Source organism: Lactuca saligna, chromosome 8 (assembly GCF_052625555.1).
Source record: "Lactuca saligna cultivar CGN05327 chromosome 8, ASM5262555v1, whole genome shotgun sequence".
Classification (NCBI taxonomy): Eukaryota; Viridiplantae; Streptophyta; class Magnoliopsida; order Asterales; family Asteraceae; genus Lactuca; species Lactuca saligna.
Genome location: NC_136424.1, coordinates 85,500,643 through 85,526,882, shown reverse-complemented (window position 1 = coordinate 85,526,882; position 26,240 = coordinate 85,500,643). Strand labels below are relative to the sequence as shown.

The window sequence follows — 26,240 nt, the reverse complement described above, 5'->3', positions numbered from 1 at the left end:
TTGTCCCGATCTCTACCACATATCAATTGGTTGATATCTTAACCAAAGCAAATATGTGGTGCCATTTTTTCTGTTTCCATTGGGGGTGGATTAGCACATATGTTACGTACTTATTGTATATGGAGTATGGACTATATATGTACATTTTTTTGTATTTAACTATTTTTCCTAATTATCTATCATACTGTAATCAACCGTCTTCTTCAATAGATTCTGTCTTCAGCTCTAATCTAAAACTCCAATTCATGAACCCTAACAAAAGTAGTGACAAATAAGTTCTGGAATTACATTATATTACAAGCCGTAAGAATAAATGGCCATCTTTGATAAAGCTTAAGCATTTATCATGTCATATATATTTTACACACACAAAGGACCAAGAGCAGAAAAAAAAAACTTGGCTATACAACTGAAGCATAAGTTCAGAACAACTTCTAACCTTTGTTTGGGGGGGGGGGGGGGGGGGGGGGGGGGGGTCATTATTGCCCCTCTTCGAGGGCATGTTCTTGCAGCAGAGGGCTGGTTTGGGCAGATGATGATGCTTCATTGTAATGAACACCACCATCTTCTTTAGCTTTTCCCCATAGAACAGCATAGAACCCTAATGATATAATTATGCCTCCAACAACACTGCACCAAAATTTGAGTTCAATTTTGACACTGAGGAATGATATTTCATTAAAAAAGAAGAAGAAGTTGGAATGACCTTCCGAGATGGAGTGAATCACCAAGGAATATGACACCCATAGCAACTGCAATCACAATCGACAAAGGCTTGAACATGGCTACATACACAGGTCCTTTCAATCTCAAAGCCCATACTTGAATCAAACCACTTAAAAATCCAGTAGAGATCCCCTATAAACAACAGAATCCCAACTTTCACAAGGACAGAATTTTTAATGTAACAACAAAAAAGAAACTTAATTTCTTACCATGTATATTATAGAAGCCAGCATCTTATCAGGTTTTAGTTTCCAAGCATCCAAATCTCTCACCATAATCAACCCTGCAAATGCTGCTACAAGCATCCCACTTAACCCAAAGATGAAAACAACCATTAGTTCCACTGGATACTGGATCATGATTTGTGCCTACGTACAGGGTTGCTGAAAACACTCAAGTTTGCTATAAATAATAAGTATTATGCTAACATTAGAAATTACAATTTTGGTACCTGAGAAACCAAAACAAATGAAAGTAGAAAATTCTGACTTGCAAGTAAAATTCCACCAATAATCCAATATAAGCTTTTTGATGAATCAGATAATATGGTAACTGATGGGCCATTATACAGTGTTGCTACAAGTGCACCAGATATTGACAATACAGTTCCCACAATTTTTGCTTGGCTGCTATAGCTTCGCAAATTCAGTTGTTCCACCCTATACACCAAAAAGAAAAAAAAAATTGATTGACTTGATGACACAATTCTTTCATGTTTTCTGGTCATAATGTGCAGAATTAATGATTTTGGAAGAGTACCTGAAGAAGAATGCAAGAATGAAGGTGAAAGCAGGTGCCAGATTGCTCATAACTGAAGAAAGTGTTGGAGAACTGTACTTGATACCAACGTATCCAAATATCTGAGACATGTATCTGCAATTTACAGCATTTCAATCATTATATTGATGATTGAATCGATAGTGGAGAAAAACAATCAAGACATGCTGATATGAGTAACCTACAGAAGAAACCTGTAATCATAGGGATGTATGAAAGGGAAATAAAGAGATATAAGACAGCAGAAGTACATTTTGACATGAAGTACAGCAGAAATATAGATCCAATTTACCTGTACAGCTGAGGTTCCTGAGTTAAAGAATCATAGCTAACATAAGTGTGAATTTCTGTGTTTCTTTTTAGTTGTCTTATATCCTACTTGAATTGGAAATGGTACATTGTTTAATTGCAACATTTGAATTCTTTTACCAAATCCGCGCATTGCAATTCCTGGAAATTCAGGTCAATCCTTATAAAAGATTAGGGTTTCACCAATCCTTGATACTAGTATACTAGAATATTCCTCCTCCCAAGTCTCAATTAAATTGAAAGAGTCAAAATAGCAAATTCAACAAATTCTACAGATGGTAAGACTCAGATCAAGGTGGTTTACCCAATCAAGCTAAGAAGGAAAAGCTTGGCAACAATGGCGAACTTCAGCGGCGGGATACTTGATTTTCTGCACAAATTGAAACAAGAAATTCAATTCGAACTAGAGGTTCCTGCATAATAGGGAATTAACGAACTATATTAATTAAAATTGCCTGCGGACGATGAATGGACAAGGCAACAGGAAAAGGAAGCCGACAAGGAAGACATAAGTGGTGAAAACGTATGAATTTATTTCTTGAGAAGTTGCCGATTTAAATAATGTGTTTCCGCCTACAATAATGCATTCGATCAGCATCATTGCTGAAAATGGCAATACATCATTGTAACAAGTTCTACTCATCTCTGATCTCTTTGTTTCCTCCTCGATCTCTGCGACTGGAAATGGGAGATTTGGAAGGATTATCTAGATGTTAAGAGAAAAACTTCACCAAACTCCTTCTATGACCTATCCGATGATCCAGAGTTGACTGAAGTGTTACCGGTGAAATTGAATTATCCAGGAAGATGCGGGTTACAACGGCTAGACCATACGACTCGTTTCTTCTGTACTTATCATGCGGAGTAATTCATTGACTCATGGGGCTGCTAAATATTTTTAATTTAAATAGAGAAGCCTGAAATACAAAACCCAACATATTATTTTTTATCTTTAGAAAATAATTATACTATTTAGGAAATAATTATATTACTTTTATATCTGTTAAAACAGTTATATATTTTTATTTGGTTAAAATTAATGTTTCATTATCGAATAAACATGAGAGATATATTTTTCAAAACTAGCTATAATGCTGGAGTTGTTGACTGAAAGTTGTAGTAGAAATGTTTAAAAAAAATTAGATGTTACCTTATGAAGTAGTTTCTAAAAGGTCCGAAAAGCTATTTAAAGTATTTTATGAATTCAAAATTTTTTGTTTAAAATAAAAACTAATAAACCGAAACTTTTTTTTTTAACTAAAAATTAAAAGCTCGCATTGACTTAAATTAAAAATCTTATGTGAAATAACAATTATATCTATGTTGGTAGTGGTTTCTTGGAATATCAATTAATGTTTCTAGAATTTAATATCATGTAATATTTTTTAGTTCTATGTAGGCTTTGCAATGGATATCTATGTTCAAGCAGTTACTAAAAAAACACCTTTTTTTTGTTTTTTTTTTAATCTTTTTTAATTTGAGGCCAAGAAAGAAGTAAAATATATTTATATAATATTTCTTCTTAACAAATATCACTTATTTATAAATGATATCTTATCCAAATAGTAGTAAAAAATAAATCATGAGCTATTTTATAAGTTTCAAATGGTACGACTTGGATGTATAACAAAGATTTTCTTTGGTGTTTAGGATTTTGGGGTTTTTTTTTTCTAAATAAAAAAGTTTAAGTAACTAATTTTTTTATAACATGGAAGAATTTGTTAAGATTCAAAAGAAAAAGATATTCAAGTCAGCAAAGGGGCCTTTTAGTTTGCATGATAGTTTGAAAAGAATTATATTTGCAAAATTGGATTTAACAAAATAAAGTATATATGAATTATAATTAAGGGGGTGTTTGGCTTAGTTTTTTAAAACCAAAAATCCTTTTTGGAAAAGAAAAAAAAGCAAAAGACATTTGGCAAACTAGTTTTATAAGCTACTTTTGAAATTTTTACATAAGGAAAAACAAGTTTTTGGAAAAATCAGAAAATCCTGATTTTTTGTAACTTTTTCAAAAAGAATTTTTGGGGTTTGAAAAGCTAAGTCAAACACCCCCTAAGCATACCTTTAATTAACAAAAAAATAAAAAATAAAAAATAAAAATAAAATAAAATTAATTTCATTCTATTGCTTGGTTTACATATTGGAGATTTGGAGTCCGAGTTTCGAATTTGATCAAAACTTCGAATTCCGGTAGCCAAACAAAGAAAATAACTATTTAGTATTTACAGTTTTACACCTTTTATGAGTAAAATTATAAAAGTTTTCCGAATAGATTCAGAGATTATAGCCCATATTAATATGGCCCATTTAAGCAGGCCCACATCCTTCCGAATTACAAAATAGACAGGCGTCGATGTACGATGTTAAAACCCTGGAAACTAGGGTTTATAGTTTAGGGATTTGATGTTTCACCTATAACAACATCAATGGAGGGATTGAAGGTATCTGATGCCGAATTGGTGCTGTATTTACATCCCTCAAAGTCAAAAAATGTGTCTCAAGCCATCTTTCGTGAACTAAGTTCAATGCTTTTCAAGTAATTCTTCTTCCTTTTGATGCATCTTATCGAACTCGAGTACTTTGTTTTTCATGTCATTGTACAAAATTGGGGGGAAATAATATCGATTTATTCTATACTTAAAGAAGATTAAACCGATGCCTGTACATGCATATAAACTGAACTTTTAGGCAGCTCTGTTTGTCACAGAAAGCCATGTTTTAAATGATGATCTGAATGGATCAATGATTTTAGATGTTGTTATTATATAACACAAGTCCGTTTAAGGAAGATAGCTTCATATCATCAGTGTTTTGTTTCTCTGACTTATTGTATTGTTTTATATGGATTTGTTTTTGTAGGTTCAATGAAACATTCGATGGTGTTCTGTTGGCTTACAGTGCTTCTACTCAAAAAGAGTTAGCAAAGATTCTTCCAGGCTTGAATCCTTACTTTGGTGTGAGACTACAAGCACAACTCTTACTTTTCTATCCAAAACCAGATATGCTTTTAGGTACAATCCACTGATAGCTCTCATGATATGCAACATTGCTTATGTTTATCAAATGCTAAATTCTTATTTTGTTTCTTATATTTCTCTATAATCATTTTTACAGAAGGAAAGGTGGTGAAACTTGCAGAACAGTCTATACACATTGTTGTTCTTGGTTTCTCATCAGCAACCATTATAGAAGAAGATATTCGTGAAGAATTTAGTTACAAAGTTGTAAGTGAATGGCTACTATTGTGTTTGTAAAGATCCCCTTTTTTCTTCAACCACTTACAAATAAGTTGTGGAATTCCAAAAGTAATGCCAACAATACTTTTTCAAATTTTCTTGTTGCAGAAACATGGGAAGGAAGTATATGGTAGCAATGTTAACAAGCGCCATAAGATAGAGATTGGAACCATTCTACGTTTTGTCGTCAAGAGGTGATAAATTCTTCTTTTCTTTTTTTTTTTCAAGTTATGTTTTTTCTTCATAATCAATTGCTGTAGAAATTTATGTTTTTCATCCAACTTATGCAAAAGATAATTCAGTCAAATATATAAATGACCTGACCTTGAAAGATGATTGTAGTTTTGATGAGGAAATACTTCATATATCCGGATCATTGCTTCCAAATCACACAGGAAGTGTTAGCTGGTTGGATAAACCTGCAGAAGAGGCACATACTGAGAGGTTATTTTATTAACATGTTATAAAATGATTTTTGATTTGAATAAGCATCAAGTTTTTTTGACATTATTATTAATTACTTGGCTCCAGTAATACCAAGAAGAGGAGAGAGGTTGAAATGCAGAATGACAAAGTGTCAGAGGATTCATTTGCTGATAAGCATCGGGTGAAGAAGTCAAAGAAGAAACAACAAAGTAGCAATGACATGTGACATATTTTCATTGAATTGTTGTGATTTGTTAGCAAGTTGGTAATTCTTGAAGGGGTATATGTGACATTTGGTACAGGAGTAGTTAAATGATGAGTTGGATAAAATGCAATGCCATGTATACAAAGTTTTGTATTGTTGTAGTTGATGGTGGTTCCAGCAAAGTTGCTTATTTTCAAAATTGCCACTCAACTACACAAGTAATGTTGTTTTGTGGAATTCTGTTTAAGATATCTATTTCTTTTGAACACAAGTAAGTGCATTGTAAATGGTAATGGTGTATTAACATTCATCAAAGTCAAAAAAAAAAAAAAAAAAAAACATTTTATCCATTTAGAAAAGAGTGGACTTGTATGACACTTATACTTGGCACTTGGTTTCAATATAACCATAAGACTTCATCATAAAGTGTGGTTTGTTTATTCCTTACTTATTGAAGAGGTGGTGTTGATGATAAAGAAAAGAAGAAGAAAAGAATTATACTTTTGTGTGTTTCAATTGTGTTTATTCTTTGAGTATGAAACTGAAAAAAAGAACAAAATGTGAAACTGTTTTTAGAATTATGAAGACCTTGAGAAAACAATGTACACAATATAATATCGTATTTTTATTTTGTTGATGTTTAAAACAATCATAAAATACATTATAAATTACGTAACTTTGTGATATAAAAAATTTAATTATCAGAAATTCCATATTAATTATAAGGAACAATAGAAAAGCTTGGTTGGTAAACTACTAAAACAAAATTAAATTCCAATTGTAACCACTTTTTACAAACTTCACCGATTGCTTCTTTAGATAAAAAGAAAAGGGATTAACAAAAAAGCAAAAGATAACCAATTTTAAATAGAAAAAAAAGCCCACTCCATTTCGTGAATTGGCCACATATATTCTTTTTCTTTGTTATAAATATGATAACATCTTTATTCATAAAGAAAGATATAATTATCATGGAGGCACTTCAAGTACTTGAACACAAGCACCCACTAAAGCTCGTTGATTTGCAGCTACAATTACAATATGAAGAAGAAGAAGAAGAAGAAGAAGAAGAAGAAGGTGAAGAAGAAGAAGATGATGATAATGATTATGATCTTGTTACGAAAGAGGGCTTTAGAGGTGCATGTGAGAGGTGTGGTGAAGAAATCAATGTATACCACAGGTACTACTACAAATGTATGGCAGATTCATCGTGTGATTTCTCACTTCACAAATTTTGTGGTGAGATCCCAACACGTTTGGAGAGCGCATTTCATCCACATCCTCTTACCATGTTTATGCTTCGTTATAATTGGTCATGCAATATTTGTGGGAGTAAGCACAAGCCAGGTGAGCTGCGTTACATTTGTTTTGAATGTGAATTTTGGATTGATGTAAACTGTGCAGTGGATATAAGAAAAAGGATCATCCATCATCCATGCCATCCACACTTGCTAACATGTGCTATCACGAAACCCGTTTTATGCGACTGTAGTGCTTGTGGGAGAAGACAAGAAGGGATGTTCTATAACTGCACCACTTGTACCAACTTCACCATACACAATGAATGTGCTTTCCTACCAGAAATATTGAAAATCCAAGAGAAAACAGATGGTGCTTTTCATCATACCCATCCCCTCACCATTTCATATTCATTCCCCAGAGAAGATCAAAAAGCTAAACATGATCCCAGATGCAGAGTATGCGGTCATTCTTTTTATGATATGGAGAATCTTTGGATTTACAAATGTGATGAATGCATGTACTATACCCATGTGGATTGCGCAACATCAAGAAGAGAGCCATTCATGTCCATCTTCTTGCCTCCTGGTAACTAATCAATCCTTAATTTCTTTTCATTATCATTCACTCATGTTACAAATTTCATGAATTAATTAATTAATTACGTGTATGTAGCTTTATTAATTTGAGATATACTCCTGATTCCATTTTTAAATTTATCAGGCGTTGGCAGAACCAGCAAAAACTATAAAGTTGGTGAGCATCCTCATCTTGTTCATCTCCCATTCCCTGATGAAACATACAGCCTACCTAAACACTTGTTTTTCCAACAAACTGATCATCATCATAAGGTAAACCTAACACACATTAGTCATAAACACCCTCTAATTCTAGTTGATCACACACTCAGCAATGGGCAAACCTCCTCCTCTTCTTGGTTATTAAAGTGTCATAACCCAATGAAAAAGACCCAACTGCTATGCAATGGATGCCTTAGACCCATCACGGCAACCATGCCATTTTACAGGTGTGCTACTGAAAATGATGATCAGATTCAGGGGGTTTGCAATAACTTTGCTCTCCATGAGTGGTGCACCCGACTCCCCCCAATAATAGAAAACCACCCCGGTCACCCACAACATACCCTCCATCTCATTTACTCAAACATCCCTGGTTGCAAGTTCGATGTGTTCAAATGCAATGTTTGTTATCTACATTGCAATGGGTTTGCGTATGGTTGCGTCCAATGCAAATACTATGTTGATGTTACCTGTGGGCTTATACCTAAAGAAATCACACACAAAGCTCACCCCAATCACCTTATTTCAATAGTTAACGTGGATGATAGGGATGATCATATTTCTTGTTATATGTGTCGCCGACATCATACTCCACGTCAACTTTCATTCCGTTGTGACACGTGTGATATTTATATACATCCGGAATGTGCTTTGTTATTAGCCAAGACAGTCAGACACAAGTATGACAAGCATCCCATAAAGCTAAGTTACCTCCCGATTGAGAACCACAAGAGTGAATACTTTTGTGAAATTTGTGAGGAGGATCTGAATCCTCATCAATCTTTCTATCATTGTAAAGATTGTGTTCAATCGATACATACTGCTTGTGCTCCGTTAATACTTCAGAGCGAGACACATACCTATATCAATTATTGGAGAAGCGTTTATGAATTTGTGAATATAAAGTTTGGAGGCATTCAAAAAGGCCATCTCACATTTGCTCAAGGTCTTATGTCAGATGGTGAATGTGAAAATTGTGGTTGGGGAGTACAATATGAAATGGTCTTTAAAAGGTTCGACTATAAATTTGCAATTCATTACCGCTGTTATAACTAATTAAGTACTACTACTAAGGAAGTTTTTGGTTTCTCTTCCTCATGTTCTAAACCAAATTAAATAAATATGATTTGTAATTGTCATTACTCTTTCTTGTATTATATCCCCTTAATTTCATGTGTGTGATGATACAATAAAATAATTGAATTTAACGTGTCCCTGTTACTTTTGTCCATTCCCACTTCCCAGTAATTCAAAGATCTATGGTAATAGTGAAGCTATTAATCTTGTACTTGTGTTAACAAAACGTTATGACGATCACAGATGATATTTTACGAATAACTATATATCTTGTACTTGTGAGAAAATATTAGAAATCAGTACTTCTATGCACTTTTCAAAATTAGAAAGTATATATATATATATATATATATATATATATATATATATATATATATATATATATATATATATATATATATATATATATATATATATATATATATATATATGGAAAAAGTAAATATACCCTTAAGGGTATATAAACTTAGGTACCCAAACCTACTATAATACAATGTTTTGTTTGATATATTCATTATAATGTTCTTAAACTTCAACCCCTAACTTTATTTACTTTCAACATTTCCAAAATTTCACCATTATCTTCCTCTTACATCACATATTTTTGTCAAACACTATTAAGCTATATATATTATAGTTAAAAGTGAAAAATATGTAAGAGGACAATAAATGTGAAATTTATAAAAAATTTCGAAGTAAATCAAGTTAGAAGTTGAATTCTAAAAACATTGAACAATTACAATGTATATATATGACACAAAACGACGTATTATAGTGAGTTTGAGTACGTAAGCTTATATACACTTAAGGGTATATTCACTTTTCCATATATATATATATATATATATATATATATATATATATATATATATATATATATATATATATATATATATATATATATATATATATATATATATATATATATATATATATATGATATTATATTGTATTCTATTATTATCAAGCTAAGTGTCTTTAAGAATTTATGATTAGATTTTGATTTTTTGTATTAGATTTTTTATGTAATTGGTTTTTTATAAAATATGAAATTGTTTGCTAGAATTTACATTAAAAATTTTTGTATTTTTTTATATAGACATTTTCTTTAAATTTGTGATAAATTTTAGATTTTATTTTTTGATTTTTTTCATAATTAAATGACTTTAAGATTGCAAACAAACGTTATATTATGTATATAAGTAACCGACACAACTAGTTTTATTTAACGATAACATAAAAATTTCTTTTACAAAAATACAAACACAATAACTATAAATTTGTCCCAAAATTCCGAGGCCTTTTGAAATCAGAGGCCCCGTACGACCATACCGTCCGCACACCCAGGGCTACCACTGACATTGAGAGCAATTCGTCAAAAACATCATAATAACAAGAATTAAGAGTCTTGGCCGTTCACAATTGGTTGATTCAATTTAATGAAAATAACTAGTCATTTGTTGGTATGGATAATTCTAACGAGATTTGATTCCTTTACAAAGGGCTCGATTCTAACTGATTTTAGAGAACTCTATTCTAAAGATGTCGTCTATTGAGCTCTAAAAATAAAATAAAACTTAAAAATAATTTCAGTTATTTTTAGAAGATTTTTTTTAGAAATATTAGCTTTGTTGAAATTATATATTTAGAATTAAGATCGTAATAATCATTTCATTCCTTAACAAATTAAGAAAAAAATAAAGATTGTGCATTCTTTATGAATGTAAATCAACCCTTAATAATCATATTTTTAATGAAGAAAACAAAAAGAAAAATATGTCTAATTCTATTAACCACATTTCAAAAATAGTCAAAAATTAGTACAATCACCAAAATTGTTATCACTTTCGCAAATGGCATCTGATATGGCAACCAAAACTATTGTTTTGAAGAAAAAAATTATAGTTTAGATTACAACTAGGATTATAAGGTTGTGTGTTGCGGCGATAGTTTAAACAATATTTTTCGTTAAAAGTACATTGCTATAAATGTTCTTAAACCTATTAATGATCATTTAAATGAATTTTTGCAAATCTAATAGAAATACATTGCTACAAATGCCTTGATACTAATGTTTTACTTAATGGTAACTACTATTTTTACTCAAACATCCACTGGAAATTCTAGACGATTGTGTCTAAAGAATGCTATTTAATTTGTCTCATTAATATATACTAATCTAAGATAATAATAATAATAATAATTAATAATGGAGATTAATACCAAAAAGTAATACACAACATCAGTTGTAGATTTAAAGGACACGAAGAACTTAGTTTTGCTAATCGAAGGTAGCCCATGTACAGTTGCATTGCAGGTTATTGGGGTCGACTCCCAACAATCATGAAAAAACACCAACTACAAGAAAAAGAGTTATTAGCAGTGACAAAAATCGATTTGTCACCAGTAAAGGAAAAAGCGGTGACACGTCACCTACAATGTTTTGTCGCCAAGGTTGTAGAACTCGTTACTCGGTACCTGTTCGGCCGACTACCGAGTAGCGAGTACTCGGGAGTACTCGGGGAGTACTCGGATTTGGAAATTTGTGTAGAAATATTTTTAGGGAAATTATATATGTCAAAATCATAAGATAAAATCATAAGTTGATTAAATATATAACAAAATTGGATACAAGTGAATACATAAAAAATGAAAAACACATAATGGTCTCACTTCGTGAATAATTACTGAAAATTTAAGATATATATGTAATAATAATCACATGTGTGTGTGTCAAATAATAAATCATTAAGTATATTATACATATTAATCACCGAGTTGACCGAATTTCACAACACTACTCAGTTCGTAAGGGGCCGATCGGGGAGTACTCGGGATTATGTAACTCGCCTCGGCAAGGGGGGGAGTAGCGAGTACTCGGAGGAGTAATCGGCTAACTCGGCGAGTTTTACAACACTGTTTGTCGCTATTGCTCAAAATGTCGCCGTTAATAACCCTGTTGTCCCCGGTAATACCCTTTGTCGTCGATAATACATATGTTGTCAGTAATAGTGTATGTCATATCGTTGGTAATGTTATTTTTCATCTTTTTTTTATTATTTTTTTTAATCAATACTTTTCAGCAGTAGCGGGCCTTAGTGAAGCATTGGGAATCCTGGGCCATTATTTAATTTCCGGCACGTAGTGTAATTTTTTTATTCTATTAGGTGCACCGGCTTGAAGTACAAAGGAAACCCCTATTAAAAGAGTATGCGTCCGCCACTGCTTTTCAGGTGCAAAAAAATTGATACTTAATAACATTAAATGCAAAACAAATTACATAACGACATCAAATTAGATGCCAAAGTGTTATAATTCTATATACAAATACCAAAATAAACAACAAAAGTGTTATAATTCCAACAAGTACCAAAGTGTCACAACAAGTCTAACATACAACACACAAACTAATTATCCGATGAACCATCATCTTCATTTCCTCATTAATCATCACTTTGTGTTTTCCCCGATTGAAAAAAAAGCATAAAGTTTCTCCTTACACGCGATTCGTTAAGCATTGCACGAAGATTTTTCAACTACATAATAAACAACATATATAAATGTATAAGTTAATCTATCAAACATAAACAGAACTACCAAAGTACATTGCTATTTCTTGCACTTAAATACAATAAATACCAAAATTACATTGCTATTTTTTGCACTTGGGACATAAACACAATTACAAAATCCACATGCATTTATCGATGCCAAAGTACGTTGCTATTTTTAAACTAGTGACAAAAAACCAAAGTATATTGCTATATCTTGCACTTGGAACATAAACACAATTACAAATACAAATACCAAATTAACATGCATTTATTGCTCATTATATAGATATATAAGACTTTGAAATTAAATTATCTTGTTTTACAAGAAATGATAACTTACTTTCTGCTTATTTTATGGTAAAAAACCTTAAATACAAAAAATACCAAAGTACATTGCTATTTCTTGCACTTGGGACAAAACCACAACTATAACACCCAATTCCATGTAAACATTTCTTTACAATTTCGAATTATTTTAAGGGTTTAAACCGTGGTTACGACGTGGGTACATGTGTGTCACGACATGACTATATTCAAGGAAGCGTGCATTCCACTTATGTGTCACGAGGGTCACGACGTAACAGCTATTGCGAGCCAAAACCCTAATTTTGAGGATTGTCACATATTTAAGGGGAGTGAGAGCTAGGTTTAGCTCACCCTCAACCCTCATCACCTCCATACACCTTCCTTGAAACCCTAATCCACCATTTTTATTGTGAGCTCCATTTGGGTGTTTTCTAGCCAAGAAGAAGAAGAAGAGATAGAGTTTTGGTACATTAACTCTTCAACTATTGCAAAACAACCTCCAAGTTTTTCTTTTTCTGATCTTCAACAAAGGATTAGCTTCATAAGGTAAACAAAAGTTATGAATTCTCTTAACTTTCCGATTAATATTTACAAATTATATTTTGTGGATTTACGGTTGATTAACTCCAACCTTATCCTGACGAAAATATAATTTGGTATGCTTACAATTTTTATTTAGATCAAAATAACTATGTTATGCTACTAATAGTTATATTATTAATTCCTATTTTTATAGATGTTATTGGCTTTGTTGGCACACATGGTGCTATTACACCGATAATATCAATGACAAGCATATCATACACATTGAGCTAGAAAATTTTGAGTTTGAAAATTTTCATTATATTATTAATTACATGTTTTTTTTCTAGTTATTTATATGTTATATATTTTGCAGGGGTGTACACCTTAAGGTGACTTTGTGGGTGGTTCAGCCGACTGATTATCTTGACAACCATTAAGTGATACTCGTGTCATTGTAATTATGCAGTTTGCAAAGCTAAATGATTATAAAGGTTTGCCAATCTATATATCTAAATTAAATTTTCTAATAAACAACGATCAAATATTTTTATGTTATTTACAAGCATTGTCGGAGTTACAACCTACTTTGATGTGACGAAGATATTGATCAACGACATTCATGAAGTCAATCAATTTATAGAAAAGTTTCTTATATGTATAATTTACGTATTAAACCGGTTGGCTGCATAAAGTACTTCACAGTCATCCAGTGCCATCAAGCATAATTCCTTCAAAACCAGTTTACATTGATGATGATTTCCTAAATTATCATGTAACATCCGAATCATGAGGTATAAAATGTTAGTTTTTGAACTTGGAAGAGGCTCATGCCGTGAGCCATAGTGGCCACGTCGTGGGTAGGGCAATTAACCCTTTGACCCGCATCATCGAACCTCACGATGTGAGGCATAATTTCTCACGATGTGAGCCAGGCCTGATGCTCCCAAACCCTAAACATTGGGTATAAAACCAGAATGAGGAATCTAGGGTCACCCATCCTCAACCTCTTTCACTCTTAAGTCACTAAAAATGTAACATTATAAATTTTCAAATGAAATTTTCATTTAAAATCTCGCAGTTCTCATAACACATATTACAAAAATCTCTTTTTTTAATTTATAAAACAAAACTCCATGATTGTTTAGATAATAATTCATGATCCTCAAAACATAACTCTTTCTCTAGTGTGTACAATCAAGCCAGTGCCATCCCGTGATCCTGAGAAAAACCTGAAACACATATCACATAACATGGTAAGCACAAGGCTTAGTGAGTTTCCCAAAATACCACACACATATAATTAGCCACTCGAGGCTATATCTCTGTAAGACCCTCTGGTCAATGTGTCTCAGTGGGACCCTCTAGCCCCACAACTCTGATGGACCCTCTGGTCCTAACTTTGTAAACTCTGAGTAATACACAACATAAATCACAAAGAAATAATGCAGTATATCACAATACACAGATAAACACATAAGAAATCTCTATCACACAAAATACCACTCATGGTACAATATAGTGAGAAGACTCACCTCGTAACTAGGAGGGAATAGACACACACTTGATAAACTCGGACTAGCCTTCGCCTAACGTATTATACAAGTATCTCAATCAACATTTCTATTTTTCTCTTTTACACCCAAAACTCCTCTTATTCTTTCTCTAACCCCCGGGATGGGTAAAAGACCATTTTACCCCCTCCATGATCCCAAATGACCCACTCACAAAGTCAACAGAAGTCAGAATGAGTCAACATTCCAATTCAACCAGACTCGTCGAGTGCATCCATGTGACTCGCCGAGTCCAATCATATCTTAGATTTCTTCCTAGGGTTTACTCAGCTCGTCGAGTTGACCCACAAACTCAACAAGTTATTACTGGGTCAAGGGTACTGGGTCAGACCCAATCTGAATCATCGAGTCATCCCATAGACTAGGCGAGTTGTCTCAAACAGATCTCTCATTTGATCGACTGAGACTAGATGTGTAACTCCAACTCATAAATCTAGCCTCCTAGTACCCAAAAGTCACGTAAATGTCTGATATTTATGTCTAGCCTCCTAATATATATAGCTTCAAAACTCCATGGTTGCTCAGCCATGGCGTCACACTTTCGGACTCTCTAGACCTCACAAGATCTAGATCTATAGCACAAGCTCAAAAAGGGGGTTTGATGCAACCAAAGCCCCATCAATAGGTGATACAAGCCCTAATTCTCACAACCATGGAATCTAATCAATCAACAAAGAAGGTAAGAGATTTATACCTAGATCTGAAACTTGAGATGGAAAGGAAACAGATCCACAAGATCTCCTCATTGATCCTTGAAGAACCTTGCTCTTCCTCTTCAGAAAATGACTTCAAATGAGCCTCCTTTGCTCTCTTGCTCACAATAAGCGCTAGGGTTATTTTCATGGGGTGAATGAACACTGATGGGGATGATATGGAGGCTATACGTGCCTTTAAATAGGCCTAGGCTCAAGAAAATTAGGGTTTGCATATACAACGCTGACTCATCGAGTCCACTCATTAATCCATGCCACCAGTCGCGACCCAACTCGACAAGTTGAGATACCAACTGGTCGAGTCCCTTCAGAATTCTTAGATTAAATAATTAAAATAATATACCTGGAAATTCAGATGTTACAAAAAAACCCCTAAATTTGATCATCTTAAGCCCTTGAGCCTTTGTTAGAGTTGTTGGTGTTAAAAGTGCTTTTCTTATTTCTTTAAAGGAAAAGAATTAGAAGCTCTTGTGGTGACTCATTTTGGCAGTACCAGCTCATCTTTGTGGACTAGCTGAACTTGTGAGCTCCAGTAAGGTATAAATGTTGTGTTTTGAGCATTCTAACACTCCTAAGTGTACGTGCAACCCTAAATACCTTGGATCTATATTTTCTCTATTATACATACAAATATGAATATCCAAGGTATTACCCTATCTAGCATACAATCATTGATACTTGGGTAATCAAATGGATAGAACATATACCTTTGTTTGATGTAGCTTGTCTTCATGAAGCTTGAGTGCCTAGTTCCCCAAGTGTGACACCTCAAATGGTTCATACAACATCATATTCACTTGGAAAGACTTGAGAGAATTCCACACATCATGAAAATTGGCTAGCCCTATCACACACACATTAGTCGCCGATTTTCCCAATGATATGATCTTTATATAGTGTCACAATTAGCGTAAACCCTAATGGTCATGGCCTTCCATTTCCTTGGATCCATGGGTTCAAATACACCATGGATCATCCATGGATCATCCTATGGGTTTTATCTCAACTTGATAATCCATGGAGCATTAGCCCACTATACAAGTACGAATGATTTACACAATCAACCCATATATTTAATTAGTCTTCTTTTAATCACTTAATTAATTCTAAATTAATTCTTGATCAATACTAATTAAATAATCCTATTAATATATTAGAACTTATAATATATTAATAATCCTTAAGTGTTATTTCTCTCATTTTAGTCTATCCAAGTGCATGATGCCATGCAACCCAAATGGACCATATCGGGTCGGGTCAAGTCTTACCAATTATAGTTATGGACTTAGACATTAATCCAACAATAAAGTGTTGGATTATGTGTCTAATCCCATAACTATAATCTATATGTACTTGAATTGATAGTAGCAATGTCCTTTTGGGTTGCCTTTAAACGTGGCAATTGAATAGGATAACTGTTGGAGAGAGAAGAATGATTTATTAATTTATTAATTAGTTAATAAATTAACTGAAAATCAAGATAAATGATTTATTAATGTATTATGGATATAATATATTAATTAGAAATCATATTGTTTAATTAAAATTTAATGAGAAATTAATTTGGAATTAATTTTAGGATTAAAGGAATTAATTGAAACTGCAGGGACTAAAGGTGAAAATGTTCAAAAGTTGTGCATTGAGCATTCTAGAACCTCCCTTATATGTGGGGAACAAAATCTAGAGTGTCCTAGGGTTTCCTTTGGCTCTAATGGTGCCTTGGAAGCCTTAGGGAGGAAGCTAAGGGATTAGGGTTATCTATGATACACTTGCCTTATCCTAAACCTTCATTATCACCCATATAAACCCCTATAGGGTTGGATTTCGTCCCATGCACTACAAGAAAGGATAACAGCCTAAATTCTACACTACTTCTCTCTCTCCATAGTAATCATTGGTTGCTAGGTTTGTTTGTGAGCCATCAGAGGCGCGATGCTTGTGGCGCTTGCTACCAAAGTTCAAGATCTTCAAGGATTTGATTGTTATTACAATATAACAATGAAGGTATGTATCCTAAGCCTAATTATATGTTAATTTCGAAAATTACATGTGCCTCCTAGGGTTTCTAGCTTTTGTGTTGAATGCTTGTATCTCTAATAGTGAAAACATAGATCCTCAAATTAGGGTTGCATGCACACATAGGATTATTTGATATGTATAAAACCCATCAGTGGAATCAGAGCATATGGTTTTTGTTTTCAATTAGATTTAGTATAATTGATTGAACTAGACAAAATTAGGGTTTGTGGCTATTAAACCCTAAGGCCTTTAAATTTTCGCAAATTAGGGTTTAAGAACTCTGTTTTTTCGAAAATCCCTAAGGGTTTTCAGACCCTTTCCTTTGGCCACCTTAGAGTTGAAACCTAGGGTTCCCTAACCCTAGGGTTTTTGATTTTAGGCAAGGTTGAAAGCCTTGCCTTCCACTCAAAGCAGAAGATTTTGAAATCTAAGCAATTAGTTTTGGTAATTATCTTGTTAATCGTTTAATCGGATAATTATTGATATCCCTACCTGAATTTCAAAATCCATGGATAAAGGGATTAGGTTAAATTAATTATTAAATTTAATGGATAATCCTTTAATATTTAATAATTTAAATTAATTGTTTAATGGAGCGTTTTCATCCATGTAGTTGTCTCCATGTAATCATCCATGTAGTTGTCTATGTAATTATCCAAGTTATCTTCCATGGCAACCTCCTGTCCATGTTCCAATTCCACTTCATCTTGTGCATTTTCTTTTATTTCTACTTGTGCATGTTCTTCCACTTCATCTTGAACATGTTCTTGATGGGTTTTGAGCATTCTAACACTTCCTAAGTGTACATGCAACCATAATAACCTTGGATCTATGTTTGTCTAATTATCATGCAAAGTTGAATTCCAAGGTTATATTCCTATCTAGCATACATGCGGAACATTTTTAACTTGAATTAAAGATAGAATAACTTACCTTGTTGTTGATTATGATCCTTGAAACCTTCTGAGCCTAGCACCCCAAGTGTGATGCCTCAAATGCTTCACATAACACCAAATGCAAAGGAGTAAACTTTGAGAGAATCTTACACTTGCAAACTCGGCTCTAGCCCTCTTGTTTCTTAGTATATCCCATTTTGGTGGAGGAGATGGTCTTTATATAATGTGACACATCTAGGGTTACACCATGTAAACCCTAATGTGTCATGGCTCTTCATTTCCGTGACCCATGGGTTTGTAACTCCCATGGAGCATCCTATGGGTTTAACCCAACTAGATAATCCATGGAGCCTTTTAGCCCACTATATAAGTTATGGATGATTTACATAATCAACCCATATATTTAATTAGTTATCTTTTGATCACTTAATTAATTCTTGATCAAACTAATTAAATAATACTATTAATATATTAGAACTTATAATATATTAATAAACCACAAGTGTTATTTCTCTCATTTAGTATATCCAATTACATGGTGCCATGTAACCCAAATGGACCATGCAGGGTCGGGTCAAGTACATATCAGAAATAGTTATAGACTTAGACACTTTATCCAACAGTCTCCCACTTGGATAAGTCTAATAACTATAACTGCAAGTATGACTTCAGGAACCTATCAACAATCGTAGCTCTTTCAAGGTTTCTCGGAATTGACAAGATGATGATACACCATTTAAGATAAGTGATCATGTAATCCTCTGTTCTCGATATTAGCTGGACAAATACATGGAACAATGTATTACTTATTGTCCAGTAGTTTGTTTCTTGATTTCCGATTTGTTTGATAAAAAACTTAATTGAACACATCAACTTAGTTCTGACCGGGCCCGGTACATAGGTCAAAACAAAATCATCGAGGGGCCCAGATATCAGCTTCTAATCCTAGAAGGAACAGATAAACTTCAACTCATATGTTTGTTCTACTACTCATTAAACTATACACAAGAGCACGTTTTATAACATCGAGTTACCAATGAGTTTACGTACAATCAATGCATAACAAACTCATAAGTAATAATTCATATCTCTAGGTTTGAAGACTTATATGATATTACCGTCTCATGATCACTCGAGATAAATTCCATGAAGTGATTCCAGTGAGCGTGGGTTGAGTCCAATGCTCAGAACTTATGAGCACTCATGATTGTTGTAGCCATGTCCAAAAACTTAGACCTCTGCAACCAATCATGACAGTCTTGATTCATACCTACTTCCGACATATGACCAACTGTGGAGGTTCGAATAATATGATATACTAAACATAATTATTCTGGAAGTCATGCAAAATAAATATAGTAAACGATCGACAAGAGATAGCAATACTTTACTCATAAATAAAACACCTTTTATTCATCATCTAATGTCAATTACACTTTACAAATTTGAAGGTCATCTAACTACTAAATCTAATATCATCCTTCAGCCCTATGTTCCGAGCATGCTGGAGATGCTTATCCCGAGTTAGTCCCTTCGTGAGGGGATCTGTTGGATTCTCATCCGATGATACCCTCTTTTCCACGAGGAGTCCTTCTTCTATTCGATTCTAATGAAATGGTATTTTCTGTCGATGTTTCTGGATCACCTGTGATCCCTTGGTTCCTTGGCTAAGGCAATTGACTTTCACTATCACAGAAAATTTCCATTGGCTCCTTAATAGCTGGTACAACACCAAAGTCTCCAATGAAGTTCTTCATCCATATCGCCTCTTTTGCTACCTCGCTAGCTGCTATATAATTTGATTCTCAAGTTGAACCAGCCACTGTCTCTTGCTTGGAACTCTTCCAAGAAATTTCTCCTCCTTTTAAGGTAAAGACCCAACATAGGCTAAGAGCGGAAATTATCCCTATCAGTATGAAAGATAGCACCACTATACCCTACAACTCTCAAGTCATCACTCCCACCTAGGGTAAGGACCCAATCCTTAGTCCTCTGTAGGTACTTGAGGATATTCTTTACCGCAGTCCAATGTGCCTTGCTGTGGTTCCCTTGATACCTGCTAACCATGCTCAAGGCAAAGGCTACATCTAGTCGAGTACACGTCATAGCATACATGATCGATCCTACAGCCAAAGCATAAGGTATTCGACTCATTTCTACTATCTCAGCCTCTGTACTAGGGCTTTGTGTCATACTCAATCTGGCGTTACTCTGGATGGGTAATTCTCCTTTCTTGGAGTCCTGCATGTCGAATCTCTTCGGCACCTTATACAAGTAGGTACTCTGACTAATTCAAATTAGTCTTTTACGCCGGTCTCTCAAGATCCTTATCCCTAGAATATAGGCAGCTTCTCCTAGGTCCTTCATAGAGAAACACTTCCCAAGCCAGGACTTAACTTCCTGCAGTGTTGGGATGTCATTTCCTATGAGTAGTATGTCATCCACATACAATACCAAAAAGCTAACTATACTCCCACTAGCTTTAACATACACACAAGATTCATCTTCACTCCTAGAAAAGCCAAACTCTTTGACTTTCTCATCAAAGCAAAGATTCCATCTGCGAGGTGCTTGCTTTAATCCATAAATGGATTTCTCAAGCTTACACACTCTATTAGGGTACTCTGTATTGACAAAACCCTCTGGTTGACTCATGTAAACATCCTCAGCCAAATTTCTATTAAGGAAAGTGGTTTTGACATCCATTTGCCATATTTCATAGTCATGAAATGCAGCTACGGCTAAGAGAACCCTAATAGACTTAATCTTGGCCACTGGAGAAAAAGTCTCATCATAATCTACTCCTGGAGTTTGTGAGAAACCCTTTGTAACCAATCGTGCCTTATAAGTGTGTACATTACCATCCATGTCAGTCTTCTTCTTGAAGATCCATTTGCTCCCTACCGTCTTACGACTTGGTACATTCTCAACCAAGTTCCAAACTTGATTGTCATACATGGATTGTATCTCGCTGTCCATTGCCTCTTTCCATTTGGCTGATTCAGGGCCTGCCATGGCTTCGGCATAACTGTTAGGTTCATCTAGACCTATCAGTGTCTCATCACTGATAAGTGTATCACCTTCCACAGTAATATGAAATCCATAGTAATGCTCAGGTGCATTCCTAACCCTTGTGGATTGCCTCAGAGGTACAGACTTGTCAATTGGCTCAACAGGAGTTTACTCCTTAAGTTGAGTGCTAGGTTTTGAAGTTCCTTCACCACTCGACTCTTGAATTTCTTCAAGGTTAACTTACCTCCCACTGTTTCCTTGGCTTATGAACTCTCTATCTCTCTCGAAAGACAACCCTCCTTGCTACAAAGACCACATTTTCACTAGGTCTGTAGAAGAGGTAACCAAAGGATTGTTGTGGGTAGCCGATGAAAATACACCTCTCGCTTCGAGGTTCGAGGTTATCATGAGTCTCTCATCTCACGAAAGCCTCGCAACCCCAAATCTTGATGTGGTCTAGTTTGGGTACTTTACCAATCCACATCTCATGAGGAGTTTTGGAAACTTTCTTTATAAGGACCAGATTAAGGATATGGGCGACAGTCTCTAAGGCATACCCCCAAAATGAGATTGGTAGCGAATCTCGACTCATCATGGAACGAACCATATCCAACAAGGTTTGATTGCACCTCTCAATCACACCATTCAACTGCGGTGTCCTGGGAGGTTTCAATTGTGAGACAATCCCACATTCCCTAAGATAGTCGAGGAACTCTGAACTAAGATACTCACCACCTCGATCGGATCGAAGCATCTTAATGTTCCTTCCGAATTGATGCTCGACTTCCTGTTTAAACTCTTTAAACCTTTCAAAAGTCTCTGACTAATGCTTGATTAAGTAGACATATCCATATCTACTATAATCATCAGTAAAAGTAAAATAATAACGATTAGCATCCCTTGTGGCATGTTTGAAGGGTCCACACACATCCGTGTGTACGAGATCCAACAAACCTTCACCTCTCTCACAAGAACTTGTGAAGGGTGACTTTGTCATTTTTCCAAGTAAGCATGATTCACAACTATCATCTGACCTTAGGTCAAATGACTCCAAGACTCCATCCTTTTGGAGTTGGCCTATGCGTTTCTTGCTTATATGTCCAAGATGACAATGTCATAATGACGCTTTATCCAAGTTATTACCATTAACAGAATCAATACACAATACATTATTTTCTAAGTTATCGACCACCGATATAGTTTCATACACACCATCACAAGGTAATTCTTTGAAATAAAGAACATTATTAAAGAAAGCATTAATCGAACCAACTTCATTATCAAATGAAAAGGTAAAACCTTGTTTATACAATGCATGAAAGGAAATAATATTTCTTGCCATTTCAGGCGAATAACAACATTTATTCAAATCTAAATTAAACCCACTACTTAGCGATAAAGTATAAACTCCAATCTTGGAAACAAGTAAAGCTTTCCTATTACTCATGATTAAGTTTATTCTTCCATGCTCCACATTCTCACTTCTTCTTAGTCCCTGCAAATCATAACATATATGAATACCACAACCGGTATTAAGGACCCAAGAGTTAGAATGGGGTGATTTATTAGATAAGATAGTGTAAATACATGCATGGTTGGGTTTAACTTTCCCGTCCTTCACATCTTGATGGTACTTTGGGCAGTTCCGCTTCCAATGAGACTTTTCATGAAAATAGAAGCATTCAGCCTCTTTTGGGTCAGAAGAAGGAGTGACGAAACCTTTCTTGGTTCCACTTGAAGAAGAGTCATCGAGGGTCCTAGCCTTGGTACCCTTCGAAGAGCTCTTTCTCTTCTTCCCTCTACCTCTCTCGATTGCCAAGACAGGGGCGGAGTTTGGAGTATGAGTGTTAACAACCGACTTACCTTTAAGCCTTGTTTCTGCAGTCTTGAGGAGTCCCTGAAGTTTGTTGAGTGTGACCTCTTCCTTATTCATGTGATATGTCATGTGGAATTGATCATATCACGATGGTAAGGAGCGCAAAATGATATCTATTGCAAGCTCCTCAGGGAAGTTCACATTAAGCTTCAATAACTGATCCACATACCTTTGCATTTTCTTCATGTGGCTCGTGACGGATTCCCTATCCTTCATCACGGTTGTTATCATAGAGCAAATGATTTCGTACCTCTCTTTTCGTGCACTTTGATGGTATCTTTCCATCAGATCTTGGTGCATTTCAAAAGGGTAGAAGTCCTCATAGGACTTTTGGAGTTCTGCTGTCATGGTGGCCAACATGATGCATGCTACTTTGGTAGCATCCCTTTCATGTGCTCGGAAGTCAACGATGTCCTGGGGAGTTGCAGTGGTCTCATCAATCTCCTTAAGCTCCTTATCGAGGATATATTCTTTGTCCTCGTAGCGGGAAATCCTCCTGATGTTTCTGATCCATTCATTGAAGTTAGATCCATCAAAAGTGACTTTCCCACACAAGCTCATAAGGGTAAAGGAGCCATTAGGATTAGAGCTAGAAGCAACGTTGTTTGAAGACATCTGAAAGAAGAGAACAAGATTAGATTAGATATTAAGAGAGTCCTTAAATAAAACACCAAAATGTAATATTAAGGCTAGGATCCAATCACAATATATTATAACTTAGAAGAGGTATGCCTTAATCCAAGCTATAACATATTTGAAAGGTAGGTGGATGACGATTCACTAATTTCCACCATGAAAAACGAAATATAAATATTAGGTTTTTTTAATTGGTTCTTAGAAATTCCTAGATTCTTTTGAGATTCAATGAACTTTTCAAAGGCATGTTTCAATCTCGAGTGTGCCTCCAAGTTTTGTGACTGGGATACCGAGGATCACAAAACGAGGTGTGAAGTAACCATGCAAATCACTTGGTACCCTTAAAGTTTATCACTTAATCGATGTGCCGGTAAACCACACACGCTCCACCGATACTATGATAAACCTTAAGTCACCCTTTACCTACCTTGTTAAGTCCAAGTTAGTGTGCCAGTTAACCACACAAGCTCCACCAATGACTTAAACAAAGTGTAAAGTGTAATTTCATGGATTAGCATCTTATTCACATTTTTCATAAAGTAACTAAGATTGGGAATTTAATAAAAGCATTTAGTTACTTTATAATATTCATCATACTTTTAATGAGAATTTATAAGTCCTTGTCCTACCCGTTCGACTAACGACCCTCCACCGATCAAGGAAGCGGTGGGTGAGAGTGGACACCCATTAAGTTGCCATTTTATAGGCAACAACCTTATACCCCCTTATAGATCAGCTTCGTGAATGAGGCGTACTAGCGGTAAGACGATTTGATCTTATACATAGATATATATATATATATATATATATATATATATATATATATATATATATATATATATATATATATTATTAACTTATAATATTATAAAGTATAAGGGTTGAATTTTAACTTTTAATATTCTAAGGGTTGGAACTAAAGTTTTAATCAAGACTTTACTTGTTCCAAAACTTGAGGGCAAGTTTTGTAAACTTTCAAAACTTTTCATTTCTTATAACTTATGAATTAATTGAGTAATAAAAATGAAGTCTCTTCATTTTTTATAACTCTTGTGTTCTTTTAATGGCTTTAATAAAAGTGTGACTTTTAGTTTTCCATAACTTGAGGACAAGTTATGGACTCCATTAAAACACATTATGATCATGAATTAAATTACCATGAAGGTTACAAGCAATTCCTATGATCATCTAATCTTCATAAGTTCAAGAACATGAATATGAACATTGTCAAGAATCAAAAATCACACTTAAAAACTTGTAATTTTGATAATTGCCATTGTAAATGGATTACATAAACATTACACCATCTAAAACAAGTTTTCAAGTACCAAAACAGTTTAGGGTAATGTTTCTAGTCCATTTCCAGCAACACAAGTCGAAAAACTGTTGTCAGGGCCTCCTACTCGTCGAGTGCATGAACCTACTCGACGAGTAGGATGAATATTCATTTGGACTCGTCGAGTCTCCCCATGGACTCGGCGAGTCCACTGATCAGACAACAAGTTGTTTCGATTTTTTTAACACAATTTTGCACAAATAACAAACAAACAAGCCTAGGCTCTGATACCACTGATGGGTTTTGAGCATTCTAACACTTCCTAAGTGTACATGCAACCCTAATAACCTTGGATCTATGTTTGTCTAATTATCATGGAAAGTTGAATTCCAAGGTTATATTCCTATCTAGCATACATGGGGAACATTTTTAACTGGAATGAAAGATAGAATAACTTACCTTGTTGTTGATTATGATCCTTGAAACCTTGTGAGCCTAGCACCCCAAGTATGATGCCTCAAATGCTTCACACAACACCAAATGCAAAGGAGTAAACTTTGAGAGAATCTTACACTTGCAAAATCGGCTCTAGCCCTCTTGTTTCTTAGTATATCCAATTTTGGTGGAGGAGATGGTCATTATATAGTGTAACACATCGAGGGTTACACCATGTAAACCCTAATGTATCATGGTTCTTCATTTCCATGACCCATGGGTTTGTAACTCCCATGGAGCATCCTATGGGTTTAACCCAACTTGATAATCCATGGAGCCTCTTATCCCACTATACAAGTTATGGATGATTTACATAATCAACCCATATATTTAATTAGTTATCTTTTGATCTCTTAATTAATTCTAAATTAATTCTTGATCAAACTAATTAAATAATACTATTAATATATTAGAACTTATAATATATTAATAAACCACAAGTGTTATTTCTCTCATTTAGTCTATCCAATTGCATGGTGCCATGCAACCCAAATGGACCATGCCGGGTCGGGTCAAGTACATACCATAAATAGTTATGGACTTAGACACCTTATCCACCAGTT

The 26,240-nt window shown here is 34.4% G+C and overlaps 3 protein-coding genes across 3 annotated transcripts; 2 read left to right on the top strand and 1 right to left on the bottom strand.

The window, feature by feature from the left end:
- Positions 1-464: 464 nt before the first annotated feature.
- LOC145009273 (WAT1-related protein At5g40240-like) lies at positions 465-2,685 on the bottom strand. Its single transcript, XM_078967975.1, has 7 exons — positions 2,268-2,685; positions 2,117-2,182; positions 1,486-1,599; positions 1,178-1,385; positions 936-1,094; positions 707-858; positions 465-630 (listed from the first exon to the last, which is right to left on the bottom strand). The coding sequence occupies exons 1-7, from the start codon at positions 2,453-2,455 to the stop codon at positions 480-482; spliced, it is 1,038 nt and encodes a 345-aa protein (XP_078824101.1). The 5' UTR covers positions 2,456-2,685; the 3' UTR covers positions 465-479.
- Positions 2,686-4,176: 1,491 nt separating this feature from the next.
- On the top strand, positions 4,177-5,953 carry LOC145009274 (DNA-directed RNA polymerase). The gene is made up of 6 exons (XM_078967976.1): positions 4,177-4,351; positions 4,675-4,826; positions 4,930-5,039; positions 5,160-5,245; positions 5,394-5,495; positions 5,583-5,953. The coding sequence occupies exons 1-6, from the start codon at positions 4,242-4,244 to the stop codon at positions 5,701-5,703; spliced, it is 681 nt and encodes a 226-aa protein (XP_078824102.1). The 5' UTR covers positions 4,177-4,241; the 3' UTR covers positions 5,704-5,953.
- A 663-nt stretch (positions 5,954-6,616) lies between these two features.
- LOC145009272 (uncharacterized) lies at positions 6,617-8,920 on the top strand. The gene is made up of 2 exons (XM_078967974.1): positions 6,617-7,509; positions 7,645-8,920. Exons 1-2 carry the CDS (start codon positions 6,654-6,656, stop codon positions 8,775-8,777), a joined length of 1,989 nt encoding a protein of 662 aa, XP_078824100.1. The 5' UTR covers positions 6,617-6,653; the 3' UTR covers positions 8,778-8,920.
- The last annotated feature ends 17,320 nt before the right edge of the window (positions 8,921-26,240 follow it).